This window comes from Aspergillus fijiensis (assembly GCF_003184825.1).
Source record: "Aspergillus fijiensis CBS 313.89 unplaced genomic scaffold BO72scaffold_127, whole genome shotgun sequence".
NCBI lineage: Eukaryota > Fungi > Ascomycota > Eurotiomycetes > Eurotiales > Aspergillaceae > Aspergillus > Aspergillus fijiensis.
The window spans coordinates 17338-35141 of record NW_024469103.1 but is presented as its reverse complement, the minus strand read 5'-3'; the positions used below and the strand labels follow the sequence as shown (position 1 = coordinate 35141).

General features: G+C 34.9%; 5 protein-coding genes across 5 annotated transcripts; 2 read left to right on the top strand and 3 right to left on the bottom strand.

Annotated features, from left to right (window-relative positions):
* Positions 1-9479: 9479 nt before the first annotated feature.
* BO72DRAFT_505312 (uncharacterized protein) lies at positions 9480-10304 on the bottom strand (the record flags this gene model as incomplete). Its single annotated transcript, XM_040949183.1, has 1 exon — positions 9480-10304. The coding sequence occupies one exon, from the start codon at positions 10302-10304 to the stop codon at positions 9480-9482; it is 825 nt and encodes a 274-aa protein (XP_040794919.1).
* A 777-nt stretch (positions 10305-11081) lies between these two features.
* Positions 11082-11813, top strand: BO72DRAFT_393282 (uncharacterized protein; the record flags this gene model as incomplete). Its single annotated transcript, XM_040941933.1, has 1 exon — positions 11082-11813. One exon carries the CDS (start codon positions 11082-11084, stop codon positions 11811-11813), a length of 732 nt encoding a protein of 243 aa, XP_040794918.1.
* A 523-nt stretch (positions 11814-12336) lies between these two features.
* Positions 12337-14864, top strand: BO72DRAFT_418245 (alpha-galactosidase). Its single transcript, XM_040942627.1, has 3 exons — positions 12337-12451; positions 12536-13142; positions 13198-14864. The coding sequence occupies exons 1-3, from the start codon at positions 12355-12357 to the stop codon at positions 14732-14734; spliced, it is 2241 nt and encodes a 746-aa protein (XP_040794917.1). The 5' UTR covers positions 12337-12354; the 3' UTR covers positions 14735-14864.
* Positions 14865-15140: 276 nt separating this feature from the next.
* BO72DRAFT_393303 (uncharacterized protein) lies at positions 15141-15856 on the bottom strand (the record flags this gene model as incomplete). The annotated part of the gene is made up of 2 exons (XM_040941934.1): positions 15141-15410; positions 15473-15856. 2 exons carry the CDS (start codon positions 15854-15856, stop codon positions 15141-15143), a joined length of 654 nt encoding a protein of 217 aa, XP_040794916.1.
* Positions 15857-16065: 209 nt separating this feature from the next.
* On the bottom strand, positions 16066-17736 carry BO72DRAFT_40098 (amidohydrolase). The gene has a single exon (XM_040942166.1). It carries the CDS (start codon positions 17695-17697, stop codon positions 16270-16272), a length of 1428 nt encoding a protein of 475 aa, XP_040794915.1. The 5' UTR covers positions 17698-17736; the 3' UTR covers positions 16066-16269.
* Between the last annotated feature and the right edge of the window lie 68 nt (positions 17737-17804).

Here is a 17804-nt window from a genome sequence, read left to right as displayed (position 1 = left end):
CTAATGTAAACCCTAATGTAAACCCTAATGTAAACCCTAATGTAAACCCTAATGTAAACCCTAATGTAAACCCTAATGTAAACCCTAATGTAAACTTATTATTTTATCTATTATTAAGATATATTATTACAGACAGAACATAATAATTATTTTTAACTTTAATAATTAATTACAGTTATAAAACAGATTTTTAAATACTAAAAATTAAATTAGTATTGAAATATACTCTAATAAATAAATTATTAAACTTATAGAAAATTCTATTTTTTAAATCTTACTATTTTATAATTCTATTTATTTATTTTTTAAAAAATAAAATTACTAAAATAAAAAAAATAAAGAGCTTAGTATATATTCTAATCAAGATTTTATAACTATTTATATTTAAATTAAATAATAAATAGCTATTATTTTTAGCAAGCTATTACTCGCCTAATATAAAAAATATTAATTTAAGTTTTATAATTTAAGAATTTAAGAGCTTTTCTTTATTTAAATATTCAAAAAATATTTTTAATATCCTATTTCTAGTATCTGAAAATATATGCTGATTTACTATATAGACAATACTCCGGGCACTCTGGGTTAGATATAAAATATTAATAAAATTATTTAAATTATATTTTTTATTTTTAATACAGGATTATATTTAAATATATAATATTTTGTTTAAATAATTAATTATATTTAATTTTTTAATAATAGCAGTAGTATATTGATTAGTATTTATATTTATTTTTTCAATCTAAAAAATAAATTAGTAAAAATTAGAATAGTTATTTTTAAACTTATTAAAATTAAATAGATATTTAAAAAAAATAAAACATTTAAAATTAATTAATATACTTATTTTTATTAAAGCAGCTGTAGTATTTTCAATAATAAATATAAATTTTAGGATTTATACTAGAGTATTTATTATAAAAATAATAATTTAAATAGCTTTAATATATTTATTTAAAGTTCAGTTTTTTTTAAGAATAATATTTCTAGTGGTAATTATTTTTATAAACTAGTAGTTTATATTTAGAGTCTATTATATTTAATAAATAAAAGTAATATTTTATATAGTTATAGCTTATTTAAATTAGTTTTTTTATAGTCTGCTTCGGCGGCAAAAATATAAATTTAATTATAATAATAATACTATTTTTTAGATATTTATTAATATATTAGATAAATTCTTCTGAATTATTTAATATAGCTAAAGATTATAAAATTAATAATATTTTATTAAAACTAATATTTCTAAAAATAGAAGTTATATAATATTAAGAATTAAATTAATATCTAGTTCTAGTCTGATTAAATAATAAAAATAACAGTGTAAGGGCTGGACCAGCCCTTCCAACCTTCGCGGATACCGCGAAGGGAAAGCTATATATATATAGCCTCAGACATCAATTATATAATAATTAAGTAAGCTGATTATAATTTCTTAATTAAAAATAATATCTTATAATTTAAAAAGATTAGTAATAATATTTTAAGATAATATATTAGTATTTTTAGACTTATAAAAGTTATTTATTTTTTATACTATTTTATTTTTAGTTTTTATAATTTTATTATTTATATTCTGCGAAATAGTCTGTTAAATAATAACTGAATATAATATATAAAATTAAACTAGAAATAATTTTTTTAATCCGATTATAAAGAACTATATATTAACTATAAAAAAAAATTTTATATAATAAAAAAAAAAGTATAAACTTCTATTTATAAATTTTATAAATAATTATAATTACTTAAGTAGATTATAAATATTTAAAACAAACTAAAAATCAGTATTATAAAAAAATAATTATATAAAAATCTAAAAAATTCTAACTCTAATACTATAAAGACTAAAAAAACTAGTATATATATTAATCTATTTATAGATAAGATATAATATAATATCTACAACTATATTATTTATTATATATTTATTATTAGATAGAAGTTAACTATAGAAATTAATAATTAAAATAAAAACTAAAAAATATATATTATAGTAGTCTATCTAGATTATATTTTAAATAATTTATAAAAAAATAAAATAGTTAAATTTTATTATAAAAGAAGATAGACTAGTCTTTATAAGTTTCTTAAAATATAGTTGGAAATTTCTGTAAATAGATAGTAAAAGATCTGATTAAAAATATTTAAAGCTAAGTTTTATAAAAAAAATTAGAATTTATCTATTTTTAATAGTAAAAAAAAATAAAAACTAAATTAAATTATAAGATATAAAATATTAATATTATATAGCTTTATTTATTTTTTATATTATTTTTTTCTGCGGTTTAAAAAAAGATTTATAAGTAATAGATTTTTTTTAGAATAAAATAAGACTTTATTATATTACTTATAAGATTATATCTAATATTAAGCTGATAATATAAGTAAGTAAAAAATATAATATTTTATAAACAGATTTTAAAAAAAAATTATAGATTTATTACTTTTATAAATAAGATTTAAAAATCAGAAACCCGGACTAATAGTTTTATAAAAAAGATTTAGAAACTAAAATAATCTTTTTTAATAATATAGACATCTATAAAAACTCTTAGATTAAAAACTTATTATAATTATAAAAAAATAGATTACTAGATAAAAAATTATTAGTTAACTAAACTATTTATAAAATAACTAGTAGATAGAATTATAATATCTATTTTAAACTAAATTAAAATTATAATCTATTTTAGTTTAAAACTAAAAAAATAACTAATTCTTTATAAAAAAAAAGAATATTTTATAAAAATTAAGATTGTTATAAATAATAGTATAAAAATAAATCTAATATTTATAATACTTATTAAATAAATAAAATAACTAATTATTCCGGTAAAAATACTTACAAAAAAGATTACACAAAGAAATATATAATTAAAAGAAATTATAATATATATAATATATTTAAAGAATATCTAAAAAGACTATAAAAATTAAACAAATCTTATAATTATAATACTAGAAACAGATAAAATAGTTCTAGGAATATTCTAAATAAAATAATAAAAACTTATTATAAAATTTAATAAATATTAGCTCTGATTCCGCGAATATTATATACTAAAAATATTATAAATTATAATAGAAGAGATTACTATAAAAAAACTTATAAAAATAAATTCTTATTTAATAATAATAAAAAAAATATATAAAATAATTATTAACTAAGAGATACCGGTATAATACTATAAATATAAAATAGTATTTATAGAAAAAAAAACTACAAGCTTATCTATATAAAAATTAGAAATTAATCTAAAAATTAATCTTGATAAGAATTTTCAGCTAAAGCCGGAACAAGTATATAAAATATTATTTATAAAAAGAAAAATTTTATAAAACTATTTATAAAAAATACTTATAAAAAAATAGATTTAATATTTTAAATTATTAATAAACATACTGGTTCTGTTTATAAATAAAAAAAATAAAAATTTATAAGTATATATAAATTACTATAAATTAAATAAAGAAATAATAAAAAATATCTATTTATTATTATAAATTAATAAGTATATTAATTAACTTATAGAAGCTTTTTAGTTTATATAACTAGATTTATATAAAACTTATTATAAAATTAGAATTATAAAAAAATATAAATAAAAAATAATATTTTAAATAAAATACAGACTATTTAAGTATCTGATTATATTATTTAAACTAATAAATATATTTATGGAATTTTAAAGTTTTATAAATTTTCTATTCGCGGAATATTTAAATAATTTTATAATTATTTATTTAAATAATATTATAATATACTTACGTAATCTAAAAATATATAAGATATAGATTTATAAAATACTAAAAATATTATAAAATATAGGATTATATATAAAACTTAGTAAGTACTATTTTACTATAATAAAAATTAACTTTTTGGGGTTTTTAATTAGCTGTAAGAATATATATATAGAATCAGAATATATTATAATAATCTATAATTAGTTTAAACTATAAAATATAAAAAATATACTAAAGTTTATTAAGTTTATAAATTAGTATAGATAATTTATTAAGAAATACTTATAAATTATAGTACTAATTATAGATCTGATTAAGATACTTTATAAAAAAAAAAAAAAAAAACTAGATATAGTTTTCTAATATTAAAAGCCCGTGAGAGTTTTTAAAAACTAAAAAATATATTTATAAAAAATATAGTTATAGTATATTTTAAAAAAAAAATTCTTATAAATTAAAACTAATATATTAGTTTTTATAATTAATAAAATATTATTATAAAAAAATTAAAAAAACTAATAAAAACTAGTAATATTTTACTTATAGAAGATAATTCCTGCAGAATAGAATTATAATATTTATAATTAAAAGCTTTTTATAATTATAAAATTATTTAAAAAGTAGTAATACTAGTTTAAGAATATAGAATATCCAATAAAAATAGTTACTAACTATAAAAATTTCTAATATTTTACAACTAATAAAAAATTATTATAAAAATAGATTAGATAGATATAATATCTTATAATATTTAAATTTTTCTTAATATATAAACTAAGATTATAGAATCCAGTAAATATTTTATTATAATAATCTAACTATAAAAAAAAAACTATAAAAAAAAACTATAAAAAATTTAAAAAAATAGTACTATAGTAGCTAAATAATCTCTTAAATCTAGAAAAGAATACAACTATTCTTATAAAAATTAGAATACTATTAATAAAAAATACTACAGAAAATCCAAATTAATTAGAATTTTATATAAAAATAGTAAAAATAACTATAAAAAAAATATATACTATAAAAATCTATTTATTAATTTTATATAAAAGCTACTCCAGCTGTTATAGAAAAATAATCTTAAAAAAAAATATTTAAAATAAAATAAAAAAAAACTATAGAAGCAGCTTTTTTTATAAAAAAAAATACCCGCGGAAAAAGAATTATTTATAATAAAATATTAGTTAAAAACTGCTTTATTTTATAGAAAAATTATATATTCCGGATAACTACCAGCTAAGACTAAAAATTCTTATAAAATTATATAATAATTTTATTATAAAATATTTTATAAGAATAAAAATCTAAAAACTAGTCTTATAAAGATTTTAATAACTAAAACTAGCTAAATTTATATAAAACTACTATTATATATATAAAATATATTAGAATAAACAAATAATTTACAAAAAATAATAAGATTTATTAAAACTATTATTATTTATTATAAAATTCTAAAAAAAATTAATTATAGATTTTATTATAGGTCTATCTGTAAGTACCTATAAAAATAAAAACTTACAGAAAATTTATAATAATATTATAATTATAGTAGATTAGTTTAGTAAAATAACTTACTTTATTTTTATTTATAAAATATTATTAGAAAAAAAAACTTGCAATAATCTTTTTTAAAAAAATTTTTTAATTATATAGAATATCTAGTAAAGTAATTATAGATTATAAATTAATTTTTATAAAAAGTTTCTAGTCGGATTTTATTTATATTTTTATAATTAAATAAAGTTTAAATACAGTCTACTATCTGTAAATAAATAATTAAATAAAAAAAATAAATAGTATATTAAAATAATATTTATAAAACTATATTAATTTTAAGTAAGATAATTAGATAAAAATATTATTATTTATAGAATTTATTTATAATAATTCTTTATAAATATTAACTAAATATTTTCTATTTTTTATAATAACTATATAATATCTATAAATAATAGTACTGGATTTATAAATACTAGAAAATCCTATAAAAAACTAGAACAATATCTTTAAAAAATTAAAAAAATAAAAAAAAATAATTATAAATCTTAAACTAGCTTGTAAGTACTAGAAGAACTTTGATAATAAAAATTATAAAACTACTATTTTTATAATATATTAAAAGATTTAGTTATTTATAAAAAACTTATTATAAAAAAAATCAAATAAAAAATTAGATTAGTATTACTATAAACTATTTTATATAATTAAAAAAATAAATAAATAAGTTTATAAACTAGAACTATCTGTAGATCTTTAGATTAATAATATTTTTTATATATTCTTATTCTATAAATATTATATAATAGAAAAAATAAACTTATAAAAATATTTTTTATAAAAAAATAAGAGTTCAGATAATTATAAATACTATTTAAAAATCCTACTAGATTTATAATACTATAAAGAAACTATTAAAATACTAATTAAATAAAAAGAATATTATAATAAAAAAATACTTAAAAATCTGCTGTAAACTTATATTATTTATAAATTTATAAGAAATTTACCTCGCGAAGATATAAAAAACTTAATTAAAAACTAAAAAAAATTAGACTAAATATAAACTATAAACTATTTATAATTATATATTTTATAATCCTAATGTAAATTATAGTATATATTTATAATATATAGCAGCCGGAATATATAAAAATATAATTTTATTTTATAAAAAAATAATATTTATTATTTATATATAAATAATTATTATACTACTAGCTGATTTTTTTATTAATATAATTACAGAAGATTTTTTTAGAAAAAAAATTATAATAATATTTATATATTTAATTAAACAGCAGTTACCGGCTAGTCTATTATATAAAAATATTTTTATAAAACTAGATCTAAACAGCCAGCTATTTTAGATCTAATTATTTAATATATAATACAGACTTTATAATAGATTTATAGATTTAAATCTATTTATAACTAAATAGAAATTATAATTTTATTTAGAAAAAAAAATTTAGTATTATAGCAGATACTACTATATTATAATCTAGAAATCAGACTATAATAGATAGTTTAATAAATTATAAAATATTTTATTTATTATTATTAATCTGTTTATAGAGTATAGATTAGTTCTAAATAGTTCTAAATATATCTACTAAAAATAAAAAAAATTTAAGAATTATAGAAACAGAAGCTATAAAAATTATAATAATATTAATTATAATTAACTATTAAACCCGCATTTTATAAGTATAAATAATAATATAAAAAAAAATAATAATAACAATAATAGTAGATATAATAATAGTAGATATAATAAAAATAAATATATTTATAATAATAATAATAACAGATTTAATAATAATAGTAGTAATAAAAATATTCTTTTCTATAATAAAAAAAAATAATAAAAAATATTATAAATAGTTAGCTAAGTCTAAATCTGTTCTACAAATAATTTATACAGAAAAAAATAGAATAAAATAAACTAATAGAATCTGCGGATATAAAACTCGAATAGTAAACTATAAAAAAAATTAGTTAAATTTTTATAAAAAAAGAAAAATAGAACTAAATTCTTATAAAAATTAAATTATAAAAAAAATTAATAAAATATATTAACAGCTGCTGTAAAAAAAAAATTAGTAAATACTAATTTACAGTAGTATCTGAAAAAAATATTATATAAAAAATTTACTAAGAGAAAAAAAGAGAAAAAAAAAGAGAAAAAAAAAATATTATAAAAAAAAAAAAAACTAAAAATCTAAAAAAAAAAGTTTTTTTATATAAAAAAAGATCTTATTTCTATAAAAATAGCTTTACTAGTCTTAACTATAAAGTATTTCAGACAGTCTAAAAAAATAAATTAAAAAAAATTTAATATTATTTATTATTTTAACCGCAGAAAAGCTGTCTATATTTATTAAAAAAACTATTTATATTTATTAAAAAAAAACTACTATTATTATAAAAAGCTATTTAAGTATTTTATAAAAAAACTATTTAAATATTACTATAAAAAATAGTTTAATAAATAGTAAATTATATACTAAAATTAACCAGCGCAGGAATATTAGATAAATAATCTAATATTTTATTATAAAAATAAAAATAATAAGAGCTATTTTTTTTACTATTCTAATTTTTTATAAAGTAGTTTATAAAAAAGAGATTTTAATAATATTATTATAAGAAATAATCTATTCTTCGTAAAAAAAAAAGAATAATTATAAAAATTAAACCAGTTCTTCTAATTTTAATAGATACTGTAAAAAAAAAGCTATATATATATAGTCTTAGATATTAGTTATATAATAACTAAGTAAGCCGATTATAATCTTTTAATTAGAAGTAGTATTTTATAACTTAAAAAGATTAGTAATAATATTTTAAGATAATATATTAGTATCTTTAGACTCGCGAGAGTTATTCGTTCTTTATGCTATTTCACCTCCAGCCCTTATAAACAGCTTTAGCTAAATATTTTTTGTAATTAATTCTCTAGATTTTTTACTATTTATTAGATTAGACTATTTTTAGATTTATAAATAAGATATAGCTTAAAAAACTATAAATAGAATTAGAAATAAATAAACAGCTGCAGTTAGAATACAAATAAAAAAAACTAATATAAATAATTTATAAATATAAGTTTTTTTAAAATATAAAATAATAGAATTAATAAATATTATTATTAAAAAAATTTTAAAAAAATCTAAAAAAGATTTTATTTTAAAAATATAAATAATTCAGATTTATAATTATAATATAAATTATTATTTAAAATATTTATAAACTATAAAAAAAGCTTTTTAAAATAATTTTTTATTATTAATATTTAGAATATTAATAACTTTATTAAAATTTTTTTAAATTAGATAAGAATTATATTATTCGAATCAGAATAAAAATCTCTATCTATAAAAGACTTTCAAACTCTTATTATACTCTGTTTATCAAATACTTAGACTTGTTATTTTTCTATATAGATAAGCTATAGCCACCTCGCACATGAAAAGGTGCGTCCTCGACTGGAAAGATGAAGGTTTTAGTACCAAGACAACGCAAAATCATATAAAATTACTCAATCCAGAACATTTATTCGAGACTATAGCCCACAAGCAAGACACAGCCGGTATCATTGCCGCTGCCGAATGTCACATCCTCTCCTACTGCCTCACCTCTCCCGCGTTCAAAACACCAACTGAACATGCCGCAAAGATGGTCACCTACTATCTTACAACCATCTTTATCCTCATGGATGAATTCATTACTCAACTTTCCGACCCCTCACGGTACTTACAACTGATTGCGGGGCCTCTGGGCAAGTTGGGCAGTCGTCGTCGGGTTTGAGGACACCGAGTTAATGCAATTGGCTCGCACAGTGCTATCATATGGCGTTTCCTGGAAGTCAGTGGAATAGAATCTCTAATGTGTAATTTTTCTGTGATGGATGGCAAATGGGGCGGAAGGATTCGAGGGGGGTATTCTTGACGGTGAGGTGTGGTTGTTGAAGCAGCTGGGCAAGCAGTAAATAAAGAGTCTAAGGCACAGCATAGACTATTGTACTAGTGTATTCGAGGAGGATTTTGTTGTTATATATCTTTATTTCAGAGGCATTTAAGTAACACCTCATAAGTTCTTTTTTTCTGGTTTGTTAAATATCCTATAGTCTTCAGAGGAGCATTGACTGGAAAGTCGGCTCCGTGCCTGAAGCACATCTATTAGTCCATGTCAGCAGAAAACGCCGCCAGGACGTGCATTCAATGGTCTTCGCGTAGATGACGAAGCAGAAAACGCCAGGCATAAAACGACTGGCCACAGAGCTCACAGTAGGGCTGCTCACCGTTGTGATAAATCGTCAGATGATTCAAGACTCGCGAGTAGTCAAAGGGACCGGCGGCGCAGCGGGGGCAGTAGTACTCACCCTCCTCGGCTGACTGGTATGTACTCCCGGCATTTCGGGGACTATGAGAGTCCCTGGCCGCGGAACGGGGATCATCCCGTTGACGATAGGAGGTGCCAGCCGTAGGCAGTTCCCGGTCAAAATGCGCCGCTCGGCAGTGTCTCATCAAGCTCTCTTCAGTCGGCAAGCTATGACCGCAGTAAGGGCAGGAGAAGCAGGTACCTGATTCTTGCAAGTGCTGGCTCTCATGCACATTATTATAATGGCGGTAGAAGCTGGAATTGTTGGTCGTCGTGTAGGCGCACTGCTGCCCATTAGGCAAGAGGCCCCCCTCGCAGATGTAGGTTCGACCTTCCATCCGATATTGATAACGTCCCGAGGTTCTTTCTTGCCGGAAACGGGGGCGAGAGGTCTCGTACCAGGGTCTGCCGCAACCCGGGCAGCCGAAAGGCAGGGGAGCCCCGCGGTCGGCCTCCTGGCGCCGGAGCTGGTCGATGCAATCCTGGTGGTAAATCTGCTCACAGTCCGAGCACTTAAACACTTCGAGACGGGCGCGGCCAAGTAGCTCTTCCCCACATAGGCCACACCATTCACGGTTCTGGCTCCTCCGGAGAGTCAAGTAGGCCCGAACCGGCAAATCATCACCGCCTCGCAGTCGTCGTAGGGCGTTCTGTGAAGCCATCTTGTTGGAAGGATACGTGCGGAATTTGGGATAATGCAGAACAGTACGTACGGTTGGGCAATTCCAAGGTCGTTGACGATCTCGAGGGTGGTGGTGATGAGCTTCTAGGAAAGCTCAAGAGGGGGTTTATATACTCCACACCAACGCATGTGTCAGTGGATGCGATCCGCATACTCTCCGTCAAGATCCTTTGACCTGGTCTTATCGGCTTTCTCCATGAGTATCTTCATTCTGAGATAATGAGCGGTCATGATCCTTTCCTTCAGAAGTCCACGGAATATTTCGTATTGCAGGCTTGTAGACAAGGGACTCTTTGTCAATCTCAATCCGAATCAGGGCACTCAATTACGTACGACAATCGAGCAGCAGACATAAAGAACAATCACTTTCTGCATTCTCATTGTTGTTGCGAAGAGGTGAGGCCACCAGTCAAGACGCCGCCTCGGGGAATCTCTTTGCCTACCTACCAGTTTATAGTGAGCCGATAGACGCGAGACATGAATACTACATCCATGGCCTGGACATCCAGCTGCAGAACACATAAGCATCGATATCATGACGCCCTACCACGAAGGCTTCGAACTCACCGCGCAGGAGCACCGGCCACTCTCCGACTATGGAACCAAGACCCTCCGGGTGCGGGTGGCCCAAGAGCTGCAGGTTGGGATTGGACTTGCCTCCCAGGTGATGTTGGTCCAAGAGATAAGAGACAAGAGTCATGGTCCTCACGGTCATGAGGAGGCGAGTCACGCTAGCGAGGGCCAGCTGGGCCCAAAGATGGTTGCCAAGCTGTTTGATGCGAAATACCTTGACCCTTACGACCACCCCCCCAGCTATGCGAATCGCCAGTATGTGCGGGAAACTTCAGCCTACCGTTATCTGATCCGCCACGGCCTGGGGAAGCATATTCCAAGGTTTTATGGCTCGTGGTCTACGATGATCGCGGACACCCAAGGTCGGCAGCGATCAGTCCAGCTGGTCCTGACCGAGTACATCGAAGGGATCGATATGGCGCACCTGCGGCCGGCGGACTTCTCGACAGAAGAACGCCAGGATCTGATACGGCAGGTGGTAGAAGCCGAGACGCGGTTCTATGCCCTAGACCTGAGCCATGGCGACTTGTTCCCGCGGAATGTCATAGTGACTGAGACGCGGCGGGTTGCAATCATTGACTTCGGGCTGGCCTCGATTGGTCGCTCTGCCTGCGATATCTACGACTTCGAGGACACCGATGATCTGCTAGATGGAAGATACATCAGCCCTATCGTGCGCTGGTGGCGGACCGATCACGCAAACGACGAGTGGGCCTTGTCCGGTTGGATTACCTGGAGCTGGAATCAGTGGCTGGCCGACACTTGGACTAGCGATATTCCCGACATCACGCCGGCCATGCTGAAGTGGCTTCCGGATTCTGAGCGTCAAAAGCCCTTCTTCTATTTTTTGTTCCATGGGTGTGATCGAACAGCGCCCAACTGGTACGTTGCCTATAAAGACCAGACGCCTTTTTAGGTGTTCCTTTTCGGGTAGGTATCATGGGCATACCTCATTTCATTGTCCCGATCCAAAAAGCTGAACACCATTGCTATTAGCAGCCTATAGCAAGTCCAGAAGAAATTTAAAGCCTGCTCTGCAAGAGCGTTTTAGCATGATATTGCATTAATCTACCATCACATTCAAGCTCGGGGGGAAGAACCTTGTTCAAGATGGAAGCCCTCACTCAACCCCATGGGCCCATCCATTTGTCCTACTTGAGTACTGTAAACGAGCTAGGTACTCATAGTAACTGCGGGCCAAGAGGACTTTTACCTTGATCTCTCGACTCCATGCCTGCCAAGCATGATGATCCCCACCGTAAATGGAATGCGGCGTGGGGGTGCCAAGGAACAAGCAGCAGCATTGACCGACATTTCCCCGGATGCAGTCGATCCCTTGACTGGGGACATCCATGCATGTCCCAGAGCACCAAGATAACCAATACATAAATACCCGGCAAGGCACTGCCTCCTTTCCCCGCATCTTCGGCCACCCTCGCTTTCATCATCTTCTCATCATGGTCGGGTCGATCCGTCCTGCCGTGGCCCTGGGCCTGTCGACGCTGTGCGTTTGCGTGTCCGTAGTTCACGCGCAAACCACGTTGAAGTCACCAGGTGTGTCATGCCCCAATCCTTACCTAGTAATGCCCTGAAGATGCCAGCCTCGGAACCTGAGCTGACTAACCAGCCATCGTCCAGCCATCGTCGCGCAGGGCACCACCTTTGCTCTCAATGGCGACCAGCTCTCCTACCGATTTCACGTCAACCACACCACCGGGGATTTAGTCTCCGACCACTTTGGAGGCCTCGTCACGGGTGCAATCCCCTCGCCCCAAGAACCGGCCGTCAATGGGTGGGTGGGAATGCCCGGTCGCATCCGGCGCGAATTCCCCGACCAGGGCCGCGGCGATTTCCGCATTCCCGCTGTGCGCATTCGCCAATCCCCCGGCTATACCGTCACCGATCTGCAGTACACCTCCCACGAGGTGGTCCAGGGCAAACATGCTCTACCGGGGCTGCCGTCGACCTTTGGCAACGCGCAGGAGGCGACCACGCTGGTCGTGCACCTGTACGACAACTATAGCTCCGTCGCGGCGGACTTGTCGTATTCCATCTTTCCCAAATACGACGCCGTGGTGAGGAGTGTCAACATCACCAACCAAGGCCCAGCCAATATCACCGTCGAGGCTCTGGCTAGTCTGAGCGTCGACTTTCCTTATGAAGACCTCGACATGATCAGTCTCCGGGGCGACTGGGCCCGAGAGGCACAGGTCCAGCGAAGGAAGGTCGATTATGGTGTCCAAGGGTGGGTCGCGCATCAGGGTTGGTGGTCATCATACTAAACGGAAGAATGATATCAGGTTCGGGAGTAACACGGGTTCCTCCTCCCATCTGCACAACCCCTTTCTCGCCATTGTCGACCCGTCCACGACCGAATCCCAGGGAGAGGCATGGGGCTTCAACCTCATCTACACCGGCTCGTTCTCGGCGGCAGTTGAAAAGGGCTCCCAGGGCTTTACTCGCGCCTTGCTCGGCTTCAACCCGGACCGGCTCTCCTGGGAGCTGGGTCCGGACGAGACCCTCACCTCCCCCGAGTGCGTTGCCATCTACTCCCAGGACGGTCTCGGAGGCATGTCTCGCAAATTCCACCGACTGTATCGCAACCACCTGATCAAGAGCAAGTTGGCCACGGCGGATCGTCCGATCCTCCTCAATAGCTGGGAAGGCGTTTACTTTGACTACAATCAAACCAGCATCGAGACTCTCGCGGAAGAATCGGCGGCGCTGGGGGTTCACCTCTTTGTCATGGACGACGGCTGGTTTGGCGACAAGTACCCTCGTGTGTCCGACAATGCTGGACTGGGGGATTGGGTGCCCAATCCAGCTCGCTTTCCAGAGGGGTTGTCGCCCGTGGTGCAGGAAATCACCAACCTCACCGTCAACGGGACCGACTCGAAACTACGCTTTGGCATCTGGGTCGAGCCCGAGATGGTCAATCCCAACTCCACGCTCTACCACGAACACCCCGACTGGGTTCTACACGCTGGGCCTTACCCCCGAACGGAACGGCGCAACCAACTCGTCCTCAACTTGGCCCTGCCGGAGGTGCAGGACTTTATCATCGACTTTATGACCAATTTGTTGCAGATTGGCGGCATCTCCTACATCAAATGGGACAACAACCGCGGTTTTCATGAGACTCCCTCTCCATCCAACGACCATAAATACATGCTCGGCTTGTATCGCGTCTTCGATATCCTCACCAACCGCTTTCCCGACGTTCTCTGGGAAGGATGCGCCTCGGGCGGCGGTCGCTTCGACGCCGGTATGCTGCAGTACTTCCCCCAGATCTGGACCTCCGACAATACCGACGGCGTGGACCGCATCACCATCCAATTTGGCACCTCGCTGGCCTACCCGCCATCGGCAATGGGCGCACATCTCTCTGCCGTTCCCAATGCCCAGACGGGCCGGACGGTCCCTTTCACCTTTCGCGCGCACGTTGCCATGATGGGTGGTTCCTTCGGTCTGGAACTCGATCCAGCAACCGTGCAGGATGATGCCACGGTTCCGGAGCTGCTCGCGTTGGCCCAAAAGGTCAACCCCTTGGTTCTGACGGGGGACCTGTACCGCCTGCGACTACCAGAGGACTCGCAGTGGCCTGCTGCACTGTTTGTCTCGGAGGACGGTGCTCAAGCTGCATTGTTTTACTTTCAGCTCAGGCCAAATGTCAATCATGCGGCGCCGTGGGTGAGGCTGCAGGGACTGGACCCGGCGGCAGAGTATACGGTGGATGGGAACGAGAGGTATTCGGGGGCCACGTTGATGAATATGGGGTTGCAATTTACTTTCGAGACGGAGTACGGTAGTCAGGTAGTGTTCTTGGAGAAGCAATGAGGGTTGCTGGCATGATGAGATCATTACACTCTACTAGTCTTAACGATTGCTGTCTTTTGTCTATGGACCTTCCCAGCCAGTATTGCAGTATGGCGAATGGTTTGCTTGAAGGCTGACAAGATATTGTTCCATGTGGGTCATGCACGCGCTCTAGATCATAAGCAAAAATGTGTTTCAGTCACTTCGGCTGACCAGATACGGCCAGGCGTCGCACCAGGTAGTGAATACGAGGTATACTCATAGCATACATGTGGGATGGGGTCCTTTAGAGCTCTTTAGGGTCATTCCAAGTCAACCACCTTGCTCCTATCCGGCCGGGACCACTTTCTATGTACAGTACTCAAGGCACTACATAGAAGTCTTCCGTGCAACTCAGTTTCGCTGTCGACACTCCGGTTTCTCATTCCTAAAGGGGGCCCTGCCCAGGAGGTCCCGCATCATCGCCTGGGTCATCGGGCTGGTCCTCGTCGCGGCCAGATCGGATAAGCTTCTCATACTCGGTGATCGTCATGGTATACTGCTTATCGATCAGGTCTGCACAGACTTCAATCAATTTTCCATCCCCGAACCCGACGATCCCTCGCAGAGATTCCGCCAGTCCGTGGCACCGAATCCGCATCCAAGTCAAGAAGTCCTGCATTTCGTGGCAAAGTTGAGCTGCGCATAGTCCCTCTTTCTGTGCTCGTTCATCAGTCCCGTTCCACGTCCTCACCCGCGCGCGCGAAGGCATCAGCCTACCTCATTCGAAATGACCTTGAGCAAGTGGCCAAACACTGGCTTCATGGGCAGGGCATTCTTGGTCAGCTTGGTGCTGCGGATGGGGTCCAGAACCTCCAGGGCGTCTGCCTCAGCCGTGGCCTGGGTCACGAAGTTCTCGATGTCCTGGGTCAATTGCCGGATGGTCTGTAGGGTCTCGGGCGTGATTTGCGACATTCCGAGGGTGCGGTCAAGCTCTATGCCAGCGATTCCAAGTCTCTGCAACGTCTTGACGAGGGGGAGGAATCCTCCGCTGGGTGGAACCCCATCATCTGAGTCGGGGTCGCTTGGTTCGCCCGGCAAAGCGAGAACGGAGCTGAACAAGGTAGACACCAAAATCAAGAGAGTGAGGATCAGATGCTTCATGAGCATTTTGATGGCGGCCCAGACTTAGGTCGTGTAGAAGAGCCATGATAAGGACAAGAAATTTCCTTCGATCCGGCCGTGATGCATTATATATAGTGGTCTTCGGACGGGCTTACCCAATCTATGGACATCAATCTGTCGGTCCGGAGTTTCCCATGAGGGCCACATGGAACACAAAGACCCTGGCTCTCGATTACCGATGTGATTTGAACGGGACATGTGTCACTACCGACGGGTAGCCCCTCGAGCGGAGACACGTTGTGCTGATCTTATACACGGCTTGCTGCAGTACTCTGGTGGCACACGCGGTACGGATATAGGATCATTTCTATCGCACTATCTCAAGCATGATACACCCATCGTTTAAGGGAGTTCTCATCGAGGATTCAAACCCATTCAACAAAATCATGGCTTCAGCGAAAAGGATTCGGGGTCTCCCCCCAGGGACCCACGCCCGGTCCTTTAAAGAGCCTGCCAGCTTTCCATACATGGGTGATCACTTGATTGTCCTGCAAGGTTCGGATGTCATCCAGGGGATTTTCTTCCAGTGCAATGACATCTGCTTCGTACCCTTCCTTCAGCTGGCCCGTCAAGGGAGCCTGTGGACCGACGGACAGCGGGGCATTGGCCGTGGCAGCCTTGATGGCTTGGAGGGGCGTCATGCCTGCCTTCTCGACGGCCAGCTGTAGCTCCAACGCCGTGGGTCCCCCAGGGGCAGTGTCGGTTCCCAGGGCAATGGTGACACCGGCCTTGACCGCTCCTTGGTAGGCTTTCAAATGCGAGTCGGCCAGGGCTCGCAATTTTCGCCACGACTCTTTGGGTAGTCCCTCTCCATGGTTGGCCAGGGCCACCTCAGTCACCGTCCGGGTGGCCACGTACAAGACGCGTTTCTCTTTCATCAACTCAAAGACCTCCTCGTCCGCCTCGGACACATGCTCCAGACTCTTGCAGCCCGCGTGAATGGCCGCCAGAATGCCGGCTTTCCCATGCACATGGGCGGAGACGATGCGGTCCTGGCGGGCGGCTTCCTCCACCATGACTTTCAGCTCCTCGGGGGAGAATTGCGCGCATTTGGGGTTGTCGTCCCGGGACATGACCCCGCCAGAGGCCATTACTTTGATCACCTTCGCCCCCCGACGGAGCTGCAGCCGCACAGCGCGTCGAGCCTCCTCGACCCCGTCCACGATGCACACAGGTCCTGCCCCCCAGTGGCCGGGGCGCGGACTCTGTGCCCCGAAATTTCCCAGCACCTCCCCAGCGGGCAGGCCGAAAATATCCCCATGGCCGGCCGTCTGGCTGATCGCTGCCCCAGCCCCATAGACGTTGGGCCCGACGATCGAGTCATCCTCAATCGCCCGGGCGACCTCGCACCCATACCCGGCCATATCGCGGTAGGAGGTATAGCCACTCTGCAGGGCTTCCCAGCAGCCCCGAGCCAGTCGGGCACCGGAGGAGGCCGGGTGAGTGGCGAGAAACGCCGTATAGTCATTGAAGTATTGGTCCTCCCCCCCAAAGTGCATGTGGCAGTCCCACAGACCGGGCATTAGGGCGACTACCTTGTGGCTCGTGTGCGGTCCGCGCAGATATCTCTTGGGGATGTCGGCTCGGCGGCCTACAAAAGCAATGATCTTGTCACTGATGACCAAGGCCGCATCTTCCAGAGGATTTCCGTCTCCAGGGATCAGGAGATTGGCGTTCACGATGGTGACTCGAGGCTGATCGATGGCTCCTGCTCCTGCTTCTGCTTCGGGAGACCGCCGATGGACGTTCATGGAGATTGCAGTCGGTCGCATTGTATAGGCTGAAGCCAGCGCCGCTGAGCCAGTGAGTCGCCGAACCATTTTCACCGATGCGACTTGGACAGCTCATCCATATGGGGTTGACAAACTCCTGGGAGGAGGAGGAGGCAGCATTTGGGGGGTTGTCCTGGCTCCGGTCAGCACCACGT

What these genes read in the sequence shown, in the direction of transcription:
- BO72DRAFT_418245 (XM_040942627.1), top strand. Translation starts at nt 12,355, where the DNA reads ATGGTCGGGTCGATCCGTCCTGCCGTGGCCCTGGGCCTGTCGACGCTG. An exon ending in AACCACGTTGAAGTCACCAG is followed by an intron (nt 12,452 to 12,535) that starts GTGTGTCATGCC and finishes GCCATCGTCCAG; the next exon opens with CCATCGTCGCGCAGGGCACC. An exon ending in GTCGATTATGGTGTCCAAGG is followed by an intron (nt 13,143 to 13,197) that starts GTGGGTCGCGCA and finishes GAATGATATCAG; the next exon opens with GTTCGGGAGTAACACGGGTT.
- BO72DRAFT_40098 (XM_040942166.1), bottom strand. Translation starts at nt 17,697, where the DNA reads ATGGTTCGGCGACTCACTGGCTCAGCGGCGCTGGCTTCAGCCTATACA.